This window comes from Dendrobates tinctorius, unplaced genomic scaffold (genome assembly GCF_039654945.1).
Source record: "Dendrobates tinctorius isolate UK_male_01 unplaced genomic scaffold, ASM3965494v1 ptg000043l, whole genome shotgun sequence".
Taxonomy (NCBI): domain Eukaryota; kingdom Metazoa; phylum Chordata; class Amphibia; order Anura; family Dendrobatidae; genus Dendrobates; species Dendrobates tinctorius.
The window spans coordinates 33,281,712-33,303,111 of NW_027361711.1; the positions used below are offsets into that span (position 1 = coordinate 33,281,712).

Here is a 21,400-nt window from a genome sequence, read left to right on the forward strand (position 1 = left end):
CCTTAAGAGAGTAACAGAACATATTATTTCATCCTCGAAATATTCTAGACAATATTCCCTGCACATTCAGGTGATTTCACCTTCCAAGCACAGACATGTAGAAAAGATCACATCATTAAATGCTAATGCTTCTGTGAAGTATAGGCCAAAGCAAATATACCCTGGCACAGTTCTACAACAGACATTGCCTAAACTGTTTACAAAAGAAAAATCCAGAGGCGATCTCTATATTCAGACGACATTTCCTGTCAACGAGTTTCAGTTCCACCATACATCAGGCATACTGACCATTTTCATTGAGAAGACTATCCTATAGGAGAACACCTTTCGAAGCTATATTGGGCAGTCGTCTCAGGTTTTCACACACATATATATATATATACAGTTGTGGCCAAAAGTATTGACACCCCTGCAATTCTGTCAGATAATACTCAGTTTCTTCCTGAAAATGATTGCAAACACAAATTCTTTGGTATTATTATCTTCATTTAATTTGTCTTAAATGAAAAAACACAAAAGAGAATGAAGCAAAAAGCAAAACATTGATCATTTCACACAAAACTCCAAAAATGGGCCAGACAAAAGTATTGGCACCCTCAGCCTAATACTGCTCCAGGTCCCTGATATTTGAAGGGTGCCTTCTCCAAACTGCCATTTTTAGATCTCTCCACAGGTGTTCTATGGGATTCAGGTCTGGACTCATTGCTGGCCACCTTAGAAGTCTCCAGTGCTTTCTCTCAAACCATTTTCTAGTGCTTTTTGAAGTGTATTTTGGGTCATTGTCCTGCTGGAAGACCCATGACCTCTGAGGGAGACCCAGCTTTCTCACACTGGGCCCTACATTATGCTGCAAAATTTGTTGGTAGTCTTCAGACTTCATAATGCCATGCACACGGTCAAGCAGTCCAGTGCCAGAGGCAGCAAAGCAACCCCAAAACATCAGGGAACCTCCGCCATGTTTGACTGTAGGGACAGTGTTCTTTTCTTTGAATGCCTCTTTTTTTCTCCTGTAAACTCTATGTTGATGCCTTTGCCCAAAAAGCTCTAATTTTGTCTCATTTGACCAGAGAACATTCTTCCAAAACGTTTTAGGCTTTTTCAGGTAAGTTTTGGCAAACTCCAGCCTGGCTTTTTTATGTCTCGGGGTAAGAAGTGGGGTCTACCTGGGTCTCCTACCATACAGTCCCTTTTCATTCAGACGCCGACGGATAGTACGGGTTGACACTGTTGTACCCTTGGACTGCAGGGAAGCTTGAACTTGTTTGGATGTTAGTCGAGGTTCTTTACCCAACATCCGCACAATCTTGCGTTGAAATCTCTTGTCAATTTTTCTTTTCCGTCCACATCTAGGGAGGTCAGCCACAGTGCCATGGGCTTTAAACTTCTTGATGACACTGCGCACGGTAGACATAGGAACATTCTGGTCTTTGGAGATGGACTTGTAGCCTTGAGATTGCTCATGCTTCCTCACAATTTGGTTTCTCAAGTCCTCAGACAGTTCTTTGGTCTTCTTTCTTTTCTCCATGCTCATTGTGGTACACACAAGGACACAGGACAGAGGTTGAGTCAACTTTAATCCATGTCAACTGGCTGCAAGTGTGATTTAGTTATTGCCAACACCTGTTAGGTGCCACAGGTAAGTTACAGGTGCTGTTAATTACACAAATTAGAGAAGCAACACATGACTTTTCGAACAGTGCCAATACTTTTGTCCACCCTCTTTTTTATGTTTGGTGTGGAATTATATCTAATTTGGCTTTAGGACAATTCTTTTTGTGTTTTTTCATTTAAGACAAATTAAATGAAGATAATAATACCAAAGAATTTGTGTTTGCAATCATTTTCAGGAAGAAACTGAGTATTATCTGACAGAATTGCAGGGGTGTCAATACTTTTGGCCACAACTGTATATATATATATATATATATATATATATATATATATCACATCCACAGATATACATACACCATTTTGGTAGCCGAGCCAATACCACAGAAAAATAGAGGGTTATATTTTGCTCCGCTTTTAAATACTCTAATACCCTTTGTAGGAGTCAAATTAATCAAGCAGAAGACTAGCATGCATAAAGCATAATTATATACACAATGAAAATACATATACAATAAATTATTCAATGACTTACCCCTTCTATAGGCATTCTTGTCTTTGGGAACAATCTGTAATGTGATTCAAGATTTGTCTTCTGCTCTCGACCCTTCCGAAAAGAATCCTGGGAAAACAGTCCTCCCACTCTTTGAAAGGAGTTCTTTCTCATCAGGCCTTGCCCACCCCTTATACCTTCCAGCAGACGGATCAAAAGCAAGTTTGCCGGTAGCTCCTCTATGCTGCTGTGTACTGGGGTTCTGCATTCTGGACATCTCAGCTCTTTTCGGGCTTTCAGGATCTTCTGTAGGCATGGCTGACAGAAAGTATGCTGGCATGGCAACACCTTGGCCGTGGCATCCAATTTTCCTAAACAGACTGGACAGTTCAACAAGTCAAGGACAACCAATTCATCCATGATAGGCAAGGTCTATATGCTGGAACCCGAAGCTCAAATCTACATGATGATAGCACTAGGAAGAAATAAGAAAAAATTATCAAGATGTAAATGTGCAGGTGCAGTGCTCACAGCAGACCAGTCCTTAGATGTTCAAACCTCACAGGATTTTCCTGGGGGAAAAATCATTCCCGCAGACGCTACAGAGCAATGCCTCACAAGACATTTGCAGATGTGCACCTTAGTTTTACAGCTCAGTTCCAAGTGAGTCATTTGTGATTCACAAATGCACTGGGAGCAATAAAATGCTGCTTTCTCATCATCTGTCTATCAGGATCTAAGTTTCTCTGCTGCACCAGGTAGCTGGGGCTTACAGGGCGAATCAGGAAACCCTGACCTCTTGAACTAGCTGCTGCTTATGGTCAATAGAAATAACTGATATAAGCGCCAATTGTTTTTTCGTTTAGACAGATTCTCACTGCAAAACACTGTTGTGTTGGTTTTATTCTTATGTATTCAGCTGTGACTTCCTAGACCAGATTCATAACTTTGCTGCCTATTAATGTGGCGACCTTGGTGCAGTAAATAAAACCTACTGTACATGATTTTGACGTTGGTCGTATAGTGTGAGGTCTCTATCGCTATATCTGAGTGTTCGGCTACACTGTTGTATAGAAATGGCAATGAAAAAAATATCTATTTGTCTGTCTAATCTTAGGAAGAATGCATTGATATATATATATATATATATATATATATATATAGATCAGGAAGCCCCAGAAATGGTAACTATAGTTCCAAGGTATGTAAGGTATGTAAGTATATAAGGAATAACACTATTTCTGGTCATTATATGATTTGTGTCCTGCATTTTTCAGTAGTTTCTCCTTTAAATTCTTTATTTCTAATCTGCAATGACTCTGAGCTTGGGTGTGGAGACAAACTGCTGTTATGTCTTCCGTACACTAAACACTCAGAAATAGCATTCCTAAACACTTAATTCTTTAAATAGCACAAAGACTGAAGCAGCATCTTGGAAGAAATTATACAGCAGTGCTGAGCAGTGTGGCTGTGAATCCAGCTCTGGGGTAAGGTAAAAGATTTGCTAGAAAGCTCAGAAGATAATACAGTGTCTCTTTCTGCTAGTTTTTCTTATTGATCCTCTCTCCAAAGAAAATAAAATAGGGGGAAAACCTGACACCCTCCCTATGCTAGTAGTCTCTTTTGTCTTGGAAGATAGCGCTGAGGACTTATTTTATCAGAGTGGATGGTAATTTCAGGAGTCATGGGGAGTAAGAAGTGGTTTATAAGTGGAGAAAGTAACATATTTTTTCAAAGTTTGTTGAAAGTATAGCTTATAGTTAAAGGTATTTTTTCCCACGAATAAAAGTATATTTTAATCAATAGAGCTTGGAATATTAATAAGTTTGACAATTGGATGTTTTGAAAAATAATGTTCCTGTGCTGAGATCATCTTATAAATATGTCCCTACCATGTACTGTGTAATGACCGTGCTGGAACATTGTCTGATCATACCACTGCTCTTAGGCAGGGGAGGATGCAAAAGAGTATACGGATAGGTCAGCATGGGAACACACATGATTCTTTTTGAATGAAATGAACTGCTACAGTAGGAGACCCAGAAGGACTCTATTGCTAACACAGAGACATAAAAAGCTAGACTGCAGTTTGCTAAAATGTACGTGAGTAAGCTAAATCCTTCTGGGAAAGCATCTTGTGGACAGATGAGACTAAGATAGAGCTGTCTGGTTAGTCACATAATTCTACTGTTTACCATAAATGGATTGAGGCTTACAAAGAAAAGAACACAGTACCTACAGTCAAGTATGGTGAAGGGTCAAAGATGCTTTGGGCTTGTTTGGCTGCCTCTGACACTGGGTGCCTTGACTGTGTGCAAGGCATCATGAGATCTGAAGATTAGCAAAGGATTTCGTATTTCAAGGCACTGCCCAGTGTCAGAAAACTGGGTTTGTGTCCTAGGTCATGGGTCTTCCAGCAGTACAATGACCCCAAAGAAACTTCAAGAAATGGATGTAAACCAAATGCTGGAGATTTTCTGAAGTGGCCAGCAATTAGTCAGGATCTAATTCCCATTAAACACCTGTGGGGAGATCCTAAAATTGCTGTTGGCTTGAAGGCACCCTTCAAATAAGAGAGATCTGAAGCAGTTTGCTAAAGAAGAGTGGTCCAAAATTCCAGCTGAGAGTTGAAAGATGTTTGTTGATAGTTATGGGAAGCAATTGATTGCAGTTATTTATGCCAAAAGGTGTACAACCAAGCATTAAGTTGCGGGTACCAGCAATTTTGTCTGGCCCATTTTTAGGGGTTTTGTGTGAAATTATGTCCAATTTGCCTTTTTTTTCTCCGTTTTTTTGTGTTGTTCCCATACACACAAAGGACATAAGAGTGCGTATAACAAAACATCTAATTCCAATAATTTTCTGGGAGAAATACTTCATTTCCTGGGAAAATTTCAAGTGTGCCAACACTTTTGGCAATGACTGTATGTAAATATCCTATATTTCATAAATCTCTTGACTCACATAATAGCGTTCTACTCCAATCTAGTTCGTTTCACTATTTTTATTTAAAATATTTAATTGCGCTGATTAACACTTGCTCTCCATTAATTTACAGTGGAAATCAGCAAAAAAAAAACAACAAAACAAAGCACACGTACAAGCCATATATAAAAATGGGTCATGTAAAAAAAATTGAAGGCAATCCGGTGAATCATTGCATTTCGGAACCAGACGTTTTACCTTTCTTAACTGCTGCTAGATAGACTCATACAGAAACTGGTTAGACATTGCATGCAATTAATTACATGCCACACCTAATATGATTGTTTACATGTACCACATGCCCACACATAACTAAAATAACACACAACAAGCAAACGCAGGCAACATAGTTCAAAGCTTCATTTATACATGTTCCAATCAGGACAGGTTGCTTTTCTTATACTGTAGGTATTGCTTACGCACTGTTTGTATATTGTTCTTGCCTATTAGTTGAAGTGATAAATCGATGGAGGGCTGCAACTAGTGATGAGCGAGTATACTGGTTGCTCGTTTTCCCGAGCATGCTCGGGTGTCCTCCGAGTATTTTGGCGTGCTCGGAGATTTAGTTTTCGTCGTCTCAGCTGCATGATTTGCGACTTGTAGATAGGCTGAATACATGTGGGAATTTCCTAACAAACAGGCATTCCTCACATGTATTCAAGCTGTATAGCAGCCGCAAATCATGCAGCTGAGACGACGAAAACTAAATCTCCGAGCACGCCAAAATACTCGGAGGACACCCGAGCATGCTTGGAAAAACCCGAGCAACGAGTATACTCGCTCATCACTAGCTGCAACATATGTTTCTGTACACAGTGTCATCTTTTGTCTATTGACTATCAATTAAATAAAAAAAGTAGATTATGTTGTATTATTTTTTTTACAGTGTCAATCAGTATAGGAAAGGTGCCCAATATATTGCAAAAATATATTTTTTTTAGCATTTTGTGGGTGCATGGGGTCTTATGGACATTTTTTAGATATTCACTGGAATCTTAATTGGTTCGTGTGCTGAACAAATACATGAAATGATATGTGGACAGAGCTTTAAAATGCATAATAAAAAAGTAAAATAAAACTAATTTCATGTCAGTCGTTTTAAGACTTATAAGGCTGATAGCACTGGTCCTCTGAAAGCAAACTGCAGATAGATCAGTATATAAATCATCCTTCATGTCAGTGTTATCTGCAACCAATATGAGGCAAAGCAGATAAATAACTGCGAGACATATATGACTGTGGAACAAATTATTAAAATCCAATCTAGTAGTGCCTATTTTTCTCACTATTAGTGACAGAAAGAAGAAATTGGAGTTGTGGCCACAAACACGCTAGACTGTTGGTGATTCCATTAAAAATAAAAAACATACATAAATAAGAAGGATCTGATGAGAAAAAAAAAATCTAATATACCCAACCACCTTAGAAAAAAAATAACCTTTACACGCCTATTTTAGTGTAGACCGTAAGGCACGGAGAGAGCGTTTGTTTTCTACAAAAGAATGATAACAGCTACGTAAATTAAATATTGGAAATCGCCAAAAGTAGAACAAATAAAATACTATTCTGGATGGAGATACAAATGCAGAATTATATTTACTGGTGATACAGCATTTCTCAATCCCTACAACTGCTTCAAAACGTTTCCCGGCAGGCCTCTGTTTTCCTGGGACTTAGCATTAGGACTGGAGCATCACTACAATACCGGGATTGTACCGTAAATATAAAATGTTTTTCACCAACTCAACCTAATCCTAATTACATAAAGTACAGGACAAGACATGCCAAGTTTCATCATCCTCGACAACCTCAACTATTAATGGACTTCTTCTAAGTTCAATATACCGGATAGACATATGATCCCTAATGATACCTGCAGTACTTGATTTTCTGCTTGAAATTGCACTGTTTATAGAGTGCAAATTTACCTTAGTAGTTAGATTCCCCATTTTCCTTGTAGTTCCCTGTTCTTCCCCTTCCTAATCCTCTCCTCCTTCCTTACCCCACCTTCTTCCCTCCCTTCTATTAGTATTAATTATATTATTTTTGTATTGTATTATAAAAACTTCAATAAAAATTCACTTGAGAAAAAATAAAAATAAAATAGAAACAAAATGAAAATTTACCCAGCAATAAGTAAGTAAAAAGGAATAGTGCACATAAATAACATTGAATTCTTAGTAAACACCATTTTTGATAAAAAAAGTGTAAAAGCCATCCAACCAGTGCCAAGGGGTAACCAGTTGGGATGGTCCGTACCTCTAGCATTAAAACCTTATCAAGTGTCAAAAACGACCTCAATGTGAATACGGGTCGGACCGGGGCCCAACTATTGACACCCAGCAATGGTGACCTTTTAAGGCCTCTTTCACACATCCGGTGTCAGGGGTCTGGCGGCCTGCGGCGAGTAGCCGGGCCGCCAGATCCGGCCTGCAGCGATGACACCGGATGTACATGCGGCCCCTGATGCGGCTTGGAGGACATTTAAAGGAGCCGCAGCACCGGGGGTCGAGAGAGCCAGCCGGAGAGAGATCGGGAGGCGAGAGAGTGGCCAGAGAGACAGCGGGGGACGAGAGAGCAGCCAAAGAGACAGCGGGGTCGAGAGAGCAGCCAGAGAGACAGCGGGGGACGAGAGAGCAGCCGAAGAGAGAGCGGGGGACGAGAGAGCAGCCAGAGAGACAGCGGGGGACGAGAGAGCAGCCGAAGAGAGAGCGGGGGACGAGAGAGCAGCCAGAGAGACAGCGGGGGACGAGAGAGCAGCCAGAGAGACAGAGGGGGACTACAGAGCCAGCCAAAGAAAGGTATGGAGCGTATGGAGAGAGAGAGAGGGAGAGAGAGAAGGGGAGGGGGAGAGAGAGAGAGATGCGCGCCGGGCACTTGTGGGGTTAAAACTCACAGTGCCCGGGCATGCGCAGTTGAAAAAGCTGGTCCGGCGCTGCAAAAAAACGTTTTTTGCAGACGCCGGACGGCGCATGTTTGCCGTATCCGGCAAAACCCGGAGGCGCCGCATGTCCATCCGGCATGATGCGGCGATCATTACATTCTATGTGAAAAAAACGGATCCAATTCCGGATCCGGTTTTCACAAATTTCGCCGCATCATGCCGGATTTAAAAAAACGGATGTCTGAAAGTAGCCTAAGACATATTTTTTCACTTAAAGAAAGGGAGACCACACTGGGCATTGTGCTTATATAACTTCCCATTGCTGGGTGTCTATAGCTGGGTCCCGGTCCTGCTTGGCCCTTTTTGACACTGAAGGAATTTTTGACACATTGCAAGGTTTTAATACTGGATTTGGGACCTAAAAAGGGGTGGGTTTAGGATTTATCTGTTAAATGGCCAGTGTGAACATGATCCTACAGATTGCATGCATTCCAACTTTCGGTTCATTTTTTTTATGATCACTGTTATACAAAAAGTGACAGCCTTCCTCTAAATATATAACATTAACATAGCTAGCCTAAGCCATACTACATACATCATTCATCCCATTTTTCCCACATTAATTAAATGTAAATCCAGAAGCCTGGTATGCAGTGTACCAAAATAATAACTGGTAACTATCCATGACTCCATTTGTTAATTATTGGGACTTGACTATGACAGACACATAGAAAAAGCCATGAACTAACAATAGTGGTGGAAATGATAGAACTAAATACAAAAATTGGCAATCAATAATAGTCATATTGGTGATCAAGGCCCTTGGTACATGCAAGAAGTAGTAGTTTTGCACCATCTTGAAAAATCCAGCTGGGACTACTGGCTGATCGGATTCTTAACTAGGGTCAGTTGATCTGATGGGGGTCTATAGATGAATACAGATATCACCTATTTTCATATCACACCACTTTTGCCAAAAAATCTCCAAAAGAATCAATTGAAATTCAACACTATTTAAAAAAAAATATATATATATATATTCTGAGAGAAGATTCATGGGCTTCACAAGGATATCAATGGGATCTATGGAACAAATCTAAGGTATGAAATATTAAGCTTTTTACGAAAATATAGCTTGAAAAGCAGTTTTACAATAGTTTTTTTATAGGAGTAACAAGTTAGTCATCCTTAAAGACCCAATAATGCTTTTCATTTTTGTGCCCTTCACTTCTTCTTTCCCATGTATGTCTCCGTTGCTAACCCCGAGGAAGCCCATCACACGAAACGCGCGTCGGGGCTTCGGCAAACACAGTCTGTCACCTGTACTCTCTCACATGGGTAAGCATTAATACATCACTGCACTATGAGCGGCACTTTATGCTTAGGAATATGCAGATTCATTTCTGCTCTAGCATACACCATCTTCCCACATGTAATCTCTGCATCCCTGTTTGTTACATGTGCTTGTTACTTTGAGATACATGTGTTATTTGTATTGTACTCTGTGCTGCTTTACATTTTTGCAATGAGGTTTGTGTGACGGCATGTGTTGCCAGGCTTTTCCCCTTTTATACCCATCTTGTATTGTCTTCAGGGTACACACCCTTTAATTTTATGTGAGTTTTTCAATCAATAATTCTTTATACATCATTGATGCTACTGTTTCTCATCTCACTTTACTGCCAAGGGCATATCACTCCATTGTTTTTGTAGGACTATACTTCTTTGCTAACAAGTAGAATATTTGAGATGTCTTCTTGTCGGTAGTGCCTGGACAGAAGGTTGACACATATGAATATATTGCTTCTCTGGGTAAATGTTTGACTACTTAAGTCCCTTGTTAATTTAGAATATATCTAAATGTTTGCAATCCTAATTGCTATGATTCACTGTGCCTTTGTTTCCTTTGTCCACTGCTCCCCAATAATATTTTTCTTATTTGCCAAAATCCCATGATCAAGCGAGGGCATGAGTATTTCCAATTAATATTACCTTGTCTCATACTGTGGCATCTGAGTCCAATGCCAGAATTGCCTTTAACAATAGAATCAATCTCCTTTTGTCCTTACATCCTACTCCTTATCATGTACACAGATTGATATAACAAATGCCGATTTGTAACATTCATGTGTAGTAAGAAATTCTCAAGTAAATGTAAAACTAGAGTCTTTGCAGTTACTGACCTTTCTTTTTCAACGCGGAAGATCTCACAGGATAAACCAGTTTTGTTCTGAAGCTGTGTCTGCAATGAAACTTCAGCTTACTTTGAAACTATTAACATGCACACAGCCCTTTTAACTCTTGCATTGCTTGTCTTCATAATTGGCGTGACTCCCAGAGGAAGTTGAGAAACTTTCTATTAGTTCCTATTGGTATCGGCACAGTCACCTAAGAGGCATAGAGACGAGGATTTCTTAGATTCTTTGTGTTCCGTTCACAATAAAACATGTCCTAGCAATGTACTGCTCTAGAGTCCAAAAATCACATCACAATTCATAGCTCAATTAAGAATTATGTGATATTAATAGTACACTATGTAAACCTACTACAGTATTTTCATAAGCACTACAAAACCCAGAAGCTCTATCTGTGCAGGGGAGAGCATGCAGCCAATGGACAAAATTGGAAGTGACAGATTTTTGGCAAAATTGTCTCAAAGGGAACGTTTACTCAGGTTGCAAAGACTAAAACTTTTATCCGACTTTTGTCTGACTTTCCCCATAAGCCTAAGCGGAGACGAGCATTTTTTTTTTGTCATCTGAGAAAATTCAATCAATTGTGGTAGTCACACACTGATCGCCTTGGATCAGAGTATGATCATAGTGTGCTCCGATTCTCTTGGATGAGGAGAAGATGGAGAAAAAAAGTCTCCATCTTCTCTATTGTGTCAGGCCATGGAAATCGGCTGCACTCAGATGTCATCTGAATAGAGTAGTGTCTGATGTTTTCCGCGCACTCACTGCCTTGAATGGCTGAGTTTGATCCGAATATTGGATCAAACTTGGGTATGTAGCGATTTTCTTTCCTTGGATACTTTCTGTCTGAGGAAAAAAATCAGACATGTACACAGCCCTATAATCCAATGATAGGATTGTCTACACAAGCAATAAGGCCGGAGTCACACACGATAAAAAAAAAAAAAAAAAAAAAAAAATCGGTCTGATTTTTACAGACCGAAATCGCACAAAGGTTTCTTGACCAGGGATCCGTCTGTCATCCGAATTTCCTGCGATGATCCGATTTTATTCGCATCTAAGCATCCGTTTGACATCCATCTGGCGATATTTTCTCGGAGGCGTGCAAAATGGACAAATAACGGTTTTTAGGCCTGAAACTAATTTAAATCATCATCCCGCCCTATATTTATGGGCTCACCAACAGGTGTGAGCCTGCTACCTTTGCCATAGAGTCAGTGCTTGGATTTGGCTATCTCTGCTTTGTGCTAAACATGACAGACAGGCTGACTTTTAACACCACTGAGCATGTTCTTTTCTATTGGGTTATATCCTGACGTTTTGGGGAGCAATACCCTGTGATTGTCGATCCGAGGAGGCGTAGTCGAATGTGGGTCCATCCGCTTTTGGTGCGCAGGATATCTAAAGGCCATTTCCACAATCTCGATACATCTCTGCGTAGCCATCCAGAGAAGTTCTTTCAATATTGTCGGATGAGCCTTGCCACATTTGATCTTTTGCTGGAGATTGTGCGCCCTGGGATCACGTTTCAGGACACGAGGATACGCAAAGCTATTTCTGCAGAGGAGCGGCTTCTCCTCACCTTACGGTATGTCTTAAAGCAATATGCTGATGATGTGTGAAGCAGCATATTTCATTTCCATACCTTGAATCTTAGGCCTCTTTCACACTTCAGTTTTTTTGCATCAGTTCAAATCCGCCAAAAAGGCAGAGAAGCGGATCCGTTCTGAACTGATGTGAACGGATGGCACAGGATCCGTTTTGAGACGGATCCTGAAAATGAGGAAATTGAAAGGAAACTCTGGCCGGGGACGAGGAGAGAGAGAGAGAGAGAGAGAGATATTGAGGATCCGTTTTTTTCAAAACATGGCGGATTGTGACTGATTGTAAAAAACTGAAGTGTGAAAGAGGCCTTATAGATTTTTGGCATGTAATATTATATATTTACATGCACATTTCCCAAGATACATTATATGCTTGTGTATTACTGAACCAAGCCATGGCATGTAATTTAATGTTGACCATGCATACTTTAGAATTGATACACTATAACTTTGATTAAAGCTTTATCTTTTGCTTGTTGGGCTGTGTACTCATGTTTTGTTTTTTTTTAGCTTCCTTTCAACTGGCCTTTCATATGCTGGTCTGCATTTAGAATTTTTAATCAGGAAATCAACAATCTCTGGCATTGTCCTGTCTACATGCTAAAAAATCTGGTCCAGACTCCATCATGTGGTCATGCTGGAGCCCAAAATGGCAGACTGGTTGCGTATCTCCCGTGGATTTGAGGCCATGTGCCAGTTTCCACAATGTATTGGAGCCCTCGATGGGAGGAACATCCGTGTGCGTAAGCCGCCGAACTCAGGGTCCCAATTCTATAATTATAAACAATATTTTTCTGTAGTATTGTTGGCCCTGGTCGACACTCACTACAGGTATATAATTGTAGATATTGGGGCTTATGGAAGAACTGGAAACTCCAGAGTCTTCAATTCATCCATTATGGGTCGGCGGCTGCGTAATAATCAGCTGGACCTACCACCACCACGTCAGCTTCCAGACTCAAATCTTGAACCGGTGCCTTATGTTCTTGTAGCAGATGAGGCGTTTCAATTGAGCCGACATGTCATGAGGCCATATCCAAGAGGAAACCTTGACCACCGGCGTTGAATATTTAACTTGCGCCTATCACATGCTCGGCGACTGGTGGAGTGCGCCTTTGGTATTCTTTCGGCCAAATGGAGGGTCCTAAAGTCCGCCATTCAGCTGAGTGAAGCTAATGTAAATGAAGTTATTAAAGCCTGTGTGGTCCTACATAACTTCACACGAATTCATGATTGCCCCTCACATGATGATGCTGAAGTTGAGTCTGGCAATGTGTCTAGGCCTAGGACACATGTAATCCCACCCCGTCGTCCAATCTCGGGACTCAAAGTACGCGATGTGTTCACTACTTATTTTCATACATCTCAGGGTGCTACTCCCTGGCAAGATGATGCCTTATCTATGTAGTGTTTTGGTTGTGTTGTCATAAAGATCTTTTGCTTGCCCTTTTGTGTGTTTTTGTGACCAGTTTAGTGTTTTAGATGTATCTAACACATTACAGAACATATCCGAACATGAACAAGCACACATTGTGAATTAACAAGTTTATTACTTGTTTTTTTTTTGGTAATGCCAAAAGAAAATATCCATATAAGTAACATATGGCATAATGTTAGCAGCACAATATGATGTCAAAATTTGAGCAAATAATATACATATTGTATAAAAAAAACAAAAAAAAAAACAATGAGTACCAAAGGCAAACCTACAAGTCATGGTAGGTTAGGGGTGGTGAAGGTGGGGGTCCTGCTTGGACATTTGGCCTTGGTTGCTGGGCCAAATCACTGTCCCCCTGTGCACTGCCAGTTGGCTCTGGCATCTGTTGCATCCTGGCAGGATCAATTAGGGGGTTTGGGTATAGGTAATTAGGAAATTACTGGGGGTAGTCCTGATGGTAGGGCTGCCCAAATTGCCCATATCCCCCAATATGGCCATGTCTAACATACCCATGTTGGGGCCACCCTCCAACATTAGGTAAGTTAAAGTGGCCATATTGTGCATGTGTCCCCTGGCCCATATATTGGACCTGTGGAGCCACATTCTGTATGTGTGCAGGCTGAGGCGGAGGCACCCGTGATGGAGGTGTTGGCACCCATGGCGGAGGAGGAAGACGTTCCAAGGATGGCTGACTTGCCACTTCAAGTCCAATCAGCCTATCTATTTGATTTTCCTCTGACAGCTGCCACCTTTCCAAAAATTGAAACACAGTGCGGGGATTATTGGGTGGTGTGCTGGCATCCAGAACTATCTGTAGAGCCCCTCTGGTACGCAGCCTGTACTCACGGGGAATTGTCCTCAAGTACTGTGCCAGACTGCGCCCATAAGCCTCCTCCCCATCATCATGAGCAGCTGTGGACAAGTAGTCCAAGACACCTCGGTCAACCAGCCTCCTTGTTCCCGAAGCTACTCCTTCTCTCCTGCGCTGGCCTCGTCGTGGTAGGGCAGAAGGCTGTGGAGAGGTATCCAGTGGCATGGTGGGGCTGCTACTGTTGCCCTGGCCTCATGTTGTGCTGCCTGGCTACCAGATTCTGGTGTGGCTCTGGGAAGTTCTGCAGATGGGCATGACCCTGCAGCAACATCAGACACTGGCTCTATCACCACCTCAGAGTCGGAACCCATCTCCCTCTCTGTAAGGTCTGACTCGGTGCTACAATGTTAAAAAAAACAAAAACATTAATATTTTGCATTGAAAAAATAAAAATTCAAAAATTTAACCCTGCACTTACGGTCTCAGATCCATCACAGTAGCAAGGAAATGTAGACGGTCGAAGTAAAGGTATTTCCTCTTGGTGGTTCCGGCCGCTCCACTATGGGCCCTCAGCTGTCTCCCCCTCCTATATGTGTCCCTACAGCTGCGCCAACGCCTCATCACATCAGTCACTACAATGTAAAACAAAACACAGGATTTAAGACCACACATATGGCTATATTATCAACGATTTAAATATGCTTAGGCAACCATATTTAAACTTATATGAATTTGATTTCTGATGGCTCTACACCAATACTCCAAAAATGAGTAATGGGTTCAGGCCTACTAGAAAGGACCTTCTAACCAACCTACTTTAAACCAAAATGTAGAAAAACATGTGGTAATGATGTATGGATGCGAACATCATTTTTTTAATTAAAAAAAAAAAAAAAGATATATACTGGCTAAGATACGGACCAAGAAACAAGGAGAGCACTGCATTTGGTGGAAGAACAATTAGCTAAGGATTGCAATATTTGTCCGAAAATATTAATGGGGGCCACCAGTCAGGGATGTGTAATTTAGATTGGGATAATATGCAGACATTAATTGCATAGGAATTTCTGAAAGATATTTGGCCAAGGAGGCCACATATTGTAACTTACATTGAGCATATTACATTTGCCTTTTTAATTATGTGTCCACATTTTTACAGTGCAATTTAATTTTTGGGGGAATATTTAACTTACTAATTTGCTCCTGCTCATCCCGAGGTCTGGCCGCATAACCACTGAACATCTGGGAACAGATTCTTCTCCACGCTGCCTCCTTGCGTGCTCGGACAGTATAGTGGGGATCTCTCTGGTCCCATAGTTCTGGCCTCTCCTGGACCACAACTATCAGCATTTCTACATTCACTTGCGTGGACATAATGGAGTAATCCGTGGAGACGTTCTTCCTGGGTTTTTTTATGGTGCAAGTGAAATTTGCATGCCAAAGCTTCCTGCCAATGCCTGATGCTATTTCCTGTGACCTGGAGAAGTGTTGCGATTTTATCGCAAGTCACACATGTGGTCCGTTTGTAATCAGATTTTTTATCGCACCCATAGACTTGCATTGGCGAGTCCGATCCGAAAATCGGTGACAATCGCAGCATGCTGCGATTGTCTCGGTCCGAGGAAAAGATCCGACAAAAAATCGGATGATGGGAGCTACACCGTAGAATAACATTGGGACGAATGCAATGCGATTTTTTTATCACATTGCATTTGTCAAATTTATTCGCTAGTGTGACGCCGGCCTAAGTGTTAAAAAAGCAGGGCATGTCATAAGATAATAAAAATAGAGTGTATTCACTAGCTATAGTTCCCTCTCGTGCCGGTTGCTCCAGTGGTCACTCCTGGGACAGGAAGCAATGACGTTCTTTCCTATAGCCTTTCTATGGGAGTGACAGCCAGTGTGACTTCTTGTTTTATTATTTTATCATAAGCCCTGCCTTTTAAATATTGTTGTGGAAAGTAAAATGACCTCTTTAAAACTGTAGCAGTTAAGACTGAATTTGTAGATTAATGTTCTTTCTGATTAAGAGGAATGTATCAAGAGTTAAATAATGGAAGCCTATGCAAAAAGCGCTTATATTACGGTGTAGGAATTCAACTCGCTTAGGTGCGACGGAGACAACCAGGATGCACGTTCCTTTTAAAAGATCACAGGATTTATTGCTTCATAACCCATAAAGCAGCACATAACACAAGGAATAGCCTTTAGGTCAGGTGAAAGCAAGCATAAGTGTCCATTATTTCAGGCTCAGTCCTGGAGCCTCAGCAAACACAGGAGGCTTATCCGTCCTCACATACAGCCAATAGCCACAGACCTCACCGGGTCAGCAGCCTCAGCACGTGGTCTTCAGGAAGGTAGCACACCTTCCTCCACTTAGGCCTACTGGGACCTTCCACATGGCCCAGTCAGATCCATGCGCTCTCTCTCTCATGTGACCGGACCTCAGGTACCTTATATGGTCCATAACCACACCCACAGGTGATCACATGGCTATGACCTCACTAAAGGTCCTATTACACACAGCCACACATATACTTTATTATGACACTCTTAAACACACCCCTGGGTGGGTTTGTAGGTAACCAGGCCCGCCCATCTCTCTAGTTACCTGGAGACTTCTTCCATATACATTGAAGCAACACCTCAGCAATATCATTGCTGAACAACACATAAGTCTCCATCCCAAAGCCACCCACTTTGGGATACATAACGGCCATTCTGTATTCTGACATTCATCCTTTCTCCTGGGACATCCACACAGCGCCCCCTAGCGGACTCTGGTTACTACACCACAACGGTAATCAGGATTTCTAATACTGATCAGTGTGGGTTATGACTGCATTCACACGCTGCCCTACGACTTGCAGTACAATGTGGAAGGAAAAAATGAACATTTAATTTTTTTTACAAAAAATTTACTTTAGACCCAATCTTTGCCCACTTGTATTGACAAATAAACCCACAAGTTTGTAGATAACACTGAAGTGAAGCATGGTAGAGATTTCTTGCAAGTTTGGGGCTGAATTTCAGCAACTGAAGTTATAGATTTCAGGGTCAATGGTGTCCTCAGTGCTAAGAAATGTAGGAAAATATTTATCCATTAGGAAGGTTTCTGACTAGCTTGCGCCAAATATATTCCAATGCCATTAAATACGATCTGCAGCGTAAAGAAGAACAAGGAGTCCTGGAAGTGATTATAAGGCCCACACAGACCCCTGATCTCAGCATCATTGAGCCGGTCTGGGATTATATGAAGAGACCGAAGGATTTCTGCAAGACTACATCCACAGAAGATCTGTTAATTCAAAAACTGTATGTATGTAAGTGTACCTAGAAGAATTAATGCTATTTTAAAGGCAAAAAGGTGGTCTCTAGAGATGGGCAAATTTGACTTTTTTTAAATTTAATTAATAATTTTGCAAGCAGAATTTTCCACAAAAATTAGATTTGAATCTTAATTTTGCAAAGTAATCAACTGGAAAAGTCGTAAGGTCTCCAAGGACTCGATTGAGCCTTTTTGGAACTCTTTAACACAAACACAAGCTTATTAATATCCAAGTTACTTAACCCATTAGAGACCGCCGATACGCATTAAAACGGCGGCTGCTAAGGGTACTTATCCCCTAATTGCCAGTTTAAAACGGCAATCGGGAATAAGTGTGAATGCCCCCCCACAGAGTCAGAAAATCTCTGGGGTCTCAGCTACCGGGAGTAGCCGAGACCCCGGAGAACATGATCAGGGCTAGATTTTCTGGTGTCCGATCAAAAAAACGGTGAAAAACGGTGATCACAAAAAAAAGGGTGCCGGCTGTTTCAATCATTTCTCTCTCCTCTGATATGATATACATGTCAGAGAGGGAGAAGTGATCCCCCAAGACACCCTGGTACCTTCTGATCAGTCCCCTGCCTCGGCGTTATCTTCCTTGGCAAAAAAATGAGCCTGCTGTGATCTGCTGGATGGTACCTGGCAACAATAGGAAATTTTTCCTATTGGTTCCTATTGATCAATGAGATAGACCCTATCACAGTGATCAAAATAAAAAAAATGTAAATCAAACCTCCCTTTGTCACCCCCTTAGGCCGGCTTCACATTTGCGGTTAAGTCCGCTGCGTTTGATGCGCCTACATCCGCATGCATCCTGTGTACCTATCTTTAACATGGGGTACGCAGGGACATGTGTTTGTATGCGATAGGGTGCGTTTGTGTACGGTTGAGTATTTTCACGGTATGCGACGGGGTGCACCGAACGCATCTTGTTGCATTTTTTGCAGCGTCATGACGTGCGTGGCTTGTGTAAATTCAAAAATTCGCCGGGAAAATGGCACTTGTCTATCGTCCGCAACAGCATGCATGCATTTGCATGCATTTTTGCATGCATTTGCAGTTGCGGACGATACACTGCGGACTCAACCGCAAATGTGAACCTAGCCTAAGCTAAATAAAAATTATAACAATTTTTTTTCATTTTTTCCATTCTTTAGAGTTGGGCTTAGGGTTGGCTTTAGAGTTGGGGATAGAGATGGGGTTTGGGATAGTAGTGTGTTAGGGTTGGGGTTAGAATTATGGGTTTTTCAAAAGTAAAAAAAAATGATGGCTAGTGTTGTGTGCAAGTGCTCAAAACTCAAGCGTGCATCAGGTGCTCGGGTATGCATGGAATGTCGCAAATCCCCCGCATATTTTTTTTTGGTATCTAACAGCCACAAAACAAGTGGGGGAGGTACTTGAGCATATCACTCGAGTTCTTGCGATATTCAGTGCATACTCGAACACCCGATGCAAACTGGAGTAGTGAGCACTTGCGCTCAACACTAATGACAACATATTCAATATGACGACCTAATGTTATCAAATTCTATGTCATATGTGTGGGTTCGAGATACTCACTCTATCACTGGATAAAATCTTTGAGGGGTGTGGTTTCCAAAATGGGGTCTCTTGTGGGGGGGTTTACACTTTTTAGGCACATCAGGGGCTCTCCAAATGTGACATGGCATCTGCTAATTATTCTGAGCCCTGACGTTTACCCAGACAGTAGATTTCCCCCACAAATAAGGCATCAGCGTAATCAGGAGAAATTGCACAACAAATTTCGGGGTCCATTTTCTCCTGTTACCCTTGTGAAAATAAAAAAAGTTTGGGTTCTAATGTAAATTTTTTGTGAAAAAAATTAAATGTTCATTTTTTTCCTTGCACATTGCTTCTGTTACTGTGAAGCATTTGAAGGATTAACAAACTTCTTGAATGTGGTTTTGAGCACCTTGAGTGGTGCAGTTTTCAGAATGGTGTCACTTTTGGGTACTTTCTGACATACAGACCTCTCAAAGTCACTTCAAATGTGATGTGGTCCACCAAAAAATAGTTTTGTTAATTTTGTTGGACAAATGAGAAATTGCTGGTCAACTTTTTACCTTTCTAACTTCCTAACAAGAAAAAAATAAAAGTCTCCAAAATTGTGCTGATGTAGACATGTGGGAAAAGTTATTTATTAACTATTTTGTGTGTCACATCTCCCTCATTTAAGGTCATGAGAAGTAAAAGTTTGAAAATTGTGAAATTTTCTAAATTTTCACCAAATTTCCATTTTTTTCCACAAATAAATGCAACACATATAGAAGAAATTTTACCACTATCATGAAGTACGATATGTAATGAAAAATCTATCTCAGAATCAGTGAGATCCGTAGAGGCGCTCCAGAGTTATAACCACATAAGGTGACACTGGTTAGAATTGTAACATTTGGCTTGGTCATTAAGGTCAAAATTGGATCGTCATTAAGGGGTTAAACCTATCTAGGGGAAAATGGAGGGCAACAAATGGCTTATTTAACAACACTCTGCAGTATCAAACTTTTCAGGATACTTAGTTTGAGGAGTTGTTCTTATTTTGCAGAGCAGATGCAACACTTGCTGTTTTTACATAAGCGGTACAAACTGAAGAAGCTGTGGCTTTTTCACATCTAATGGGGCAAAAATTATTCCTGCTGTCTGCTCTAAAGCCCTGTGCCTGCCCTCACCATTTTCAGGAGCAGTGGAAATAGCCCTTTAGCCTTTATCATCACAGTCCACGTCAAAACTTGTTGGGGGGCATTGTCTTCGGTTTTAAAATCAATTACGGTCCCAGACACCCACTAATAAAGTAACGGACTGCAGACACACTTCTTTAAGGGTGTCAACACTTTTAGCCGTGACTGTATTTCTATTAAAAAGGAAAGGACAATTCTAGTGATAAGTGTTAAACTGTGTATAATAGATAACCCTGGGACATTTCCTACTCATGGCATTGAAGAATGGTATATCTCTGTCTTTATTTCTGATCTTCATTATGTGTAATTTTAAATGAGATAAAGGAAGCAGAAAGTTTTGATGACAGATGATTTATTGATTTTTCCCATGTTATGATTCTCTTTAGTTAGCTTTTATCACGCTGACAGCATGTAATTTAAACGGCAAACAATGACAAGTAATAAGATTTATTATAAACTCATGTGATGTTTATGCACAGTGCAATTCAACACAGTGTGCTTTTCTCCATCCAAGTTTTAAATGTAAACTCCATTTTCCTTTTATGTGAGGTCAGAAGGATGTAAATCTAAAATAATGATTACACTACATGGATATATCAGAGTTAGGGCTTTATACTCACATGCGAGAAACTCCGACGTGTCTTTCACCTCAATACCCGCCATTGCCACCGGCACTCAGATCGGAGTGTGAGGCTGCATGTATTTATTTCTATGCAGCTGAAAGCTCCGGTCCGAGTGCCGGTGGCACTGCCGGGTATTGACGTGCGAGACTCGTCCAAGTTTCTCGCATGCGAGTATGAGCCCTTACTCAGAATACAAAAAATACAGCTTTTTAGTGATTTTAAAGACTAAATAGTTTAAATTGTACAGCATTAATCAATAGTAAATATGAAAATAAGCAACTTTGTAATATATCTTATTAGAGAAATCTGCTTCTTTCTCTGCCATGACTGATCATTCATTGTAAAAATTTTCAATTTACGGTTAAAATCTGTATTCAGTGAAGACAGATTTTTACATTACTGAAATAGGAGATGGCAGTTACTTCTGATAAGGCTCTATGTAGATGGGAGATGGAGTATTAGGGAGTAGCTCTGCCTCTAGTTCCTTCTCCCTCCTCTCCTCTACATAGAATCTTATCAGAAACCAATAATGGAAAGGGAAAAATTAATCATAATAAAAAATATCCTATTGCAAAAAATGATTAAAAGAAAAAAAAGTTAATAGTGGTAATTGTCCAACACAATTGACACATGTTGGTGAGTGAATTAAAGCGGAAAAAAACTCCCTAGAAGTAATAACCCAAGTAGAAAAGATAAAACGCAATCATCATAATGACGCGCACAATTGAAATA

The 21,400-nt window shown here is 40.8% G+C and overlaps 1 protein-coding gene across 4 annotated transcripts in view; it reads right to left on the minus strand.

The window, feature by feature from the left end:
* SH3RF2 (SH3 domain containing ring finger 2) overlaps positions 1 to 21,400 on the minus strand; it is a 301,045-nt gene that overhangs the window by 143,845 nt on the left and 135,800 nt on the right. For 2 of the 4 annotated variants that reach the window (XM_073575262.1, XM_073575265.1), the window contains exons 3-4: positions 10,154 to 10,358; positions 2,144 to 2,576 (exon numbers count right to left, since the gene is read on the minus strand). In XM_073575262.1, coding sequence (XP_073431363.1) covers positions 2,144 to 2,521 — 378 coding nt within the window. In that variant the 5' untranslated portion in view covers positions 2,522 to 2,576; positions 10,154 to 10,358. The remainder of the gene's footprint in view (positions 1 to 2,143; positions 2,577 to 10,153; positions 10,359 to 21,400) is intronic. The other 2 variants (XM_073575264.1, XM_073575263.1) reach the window with 1 other exon arrangement.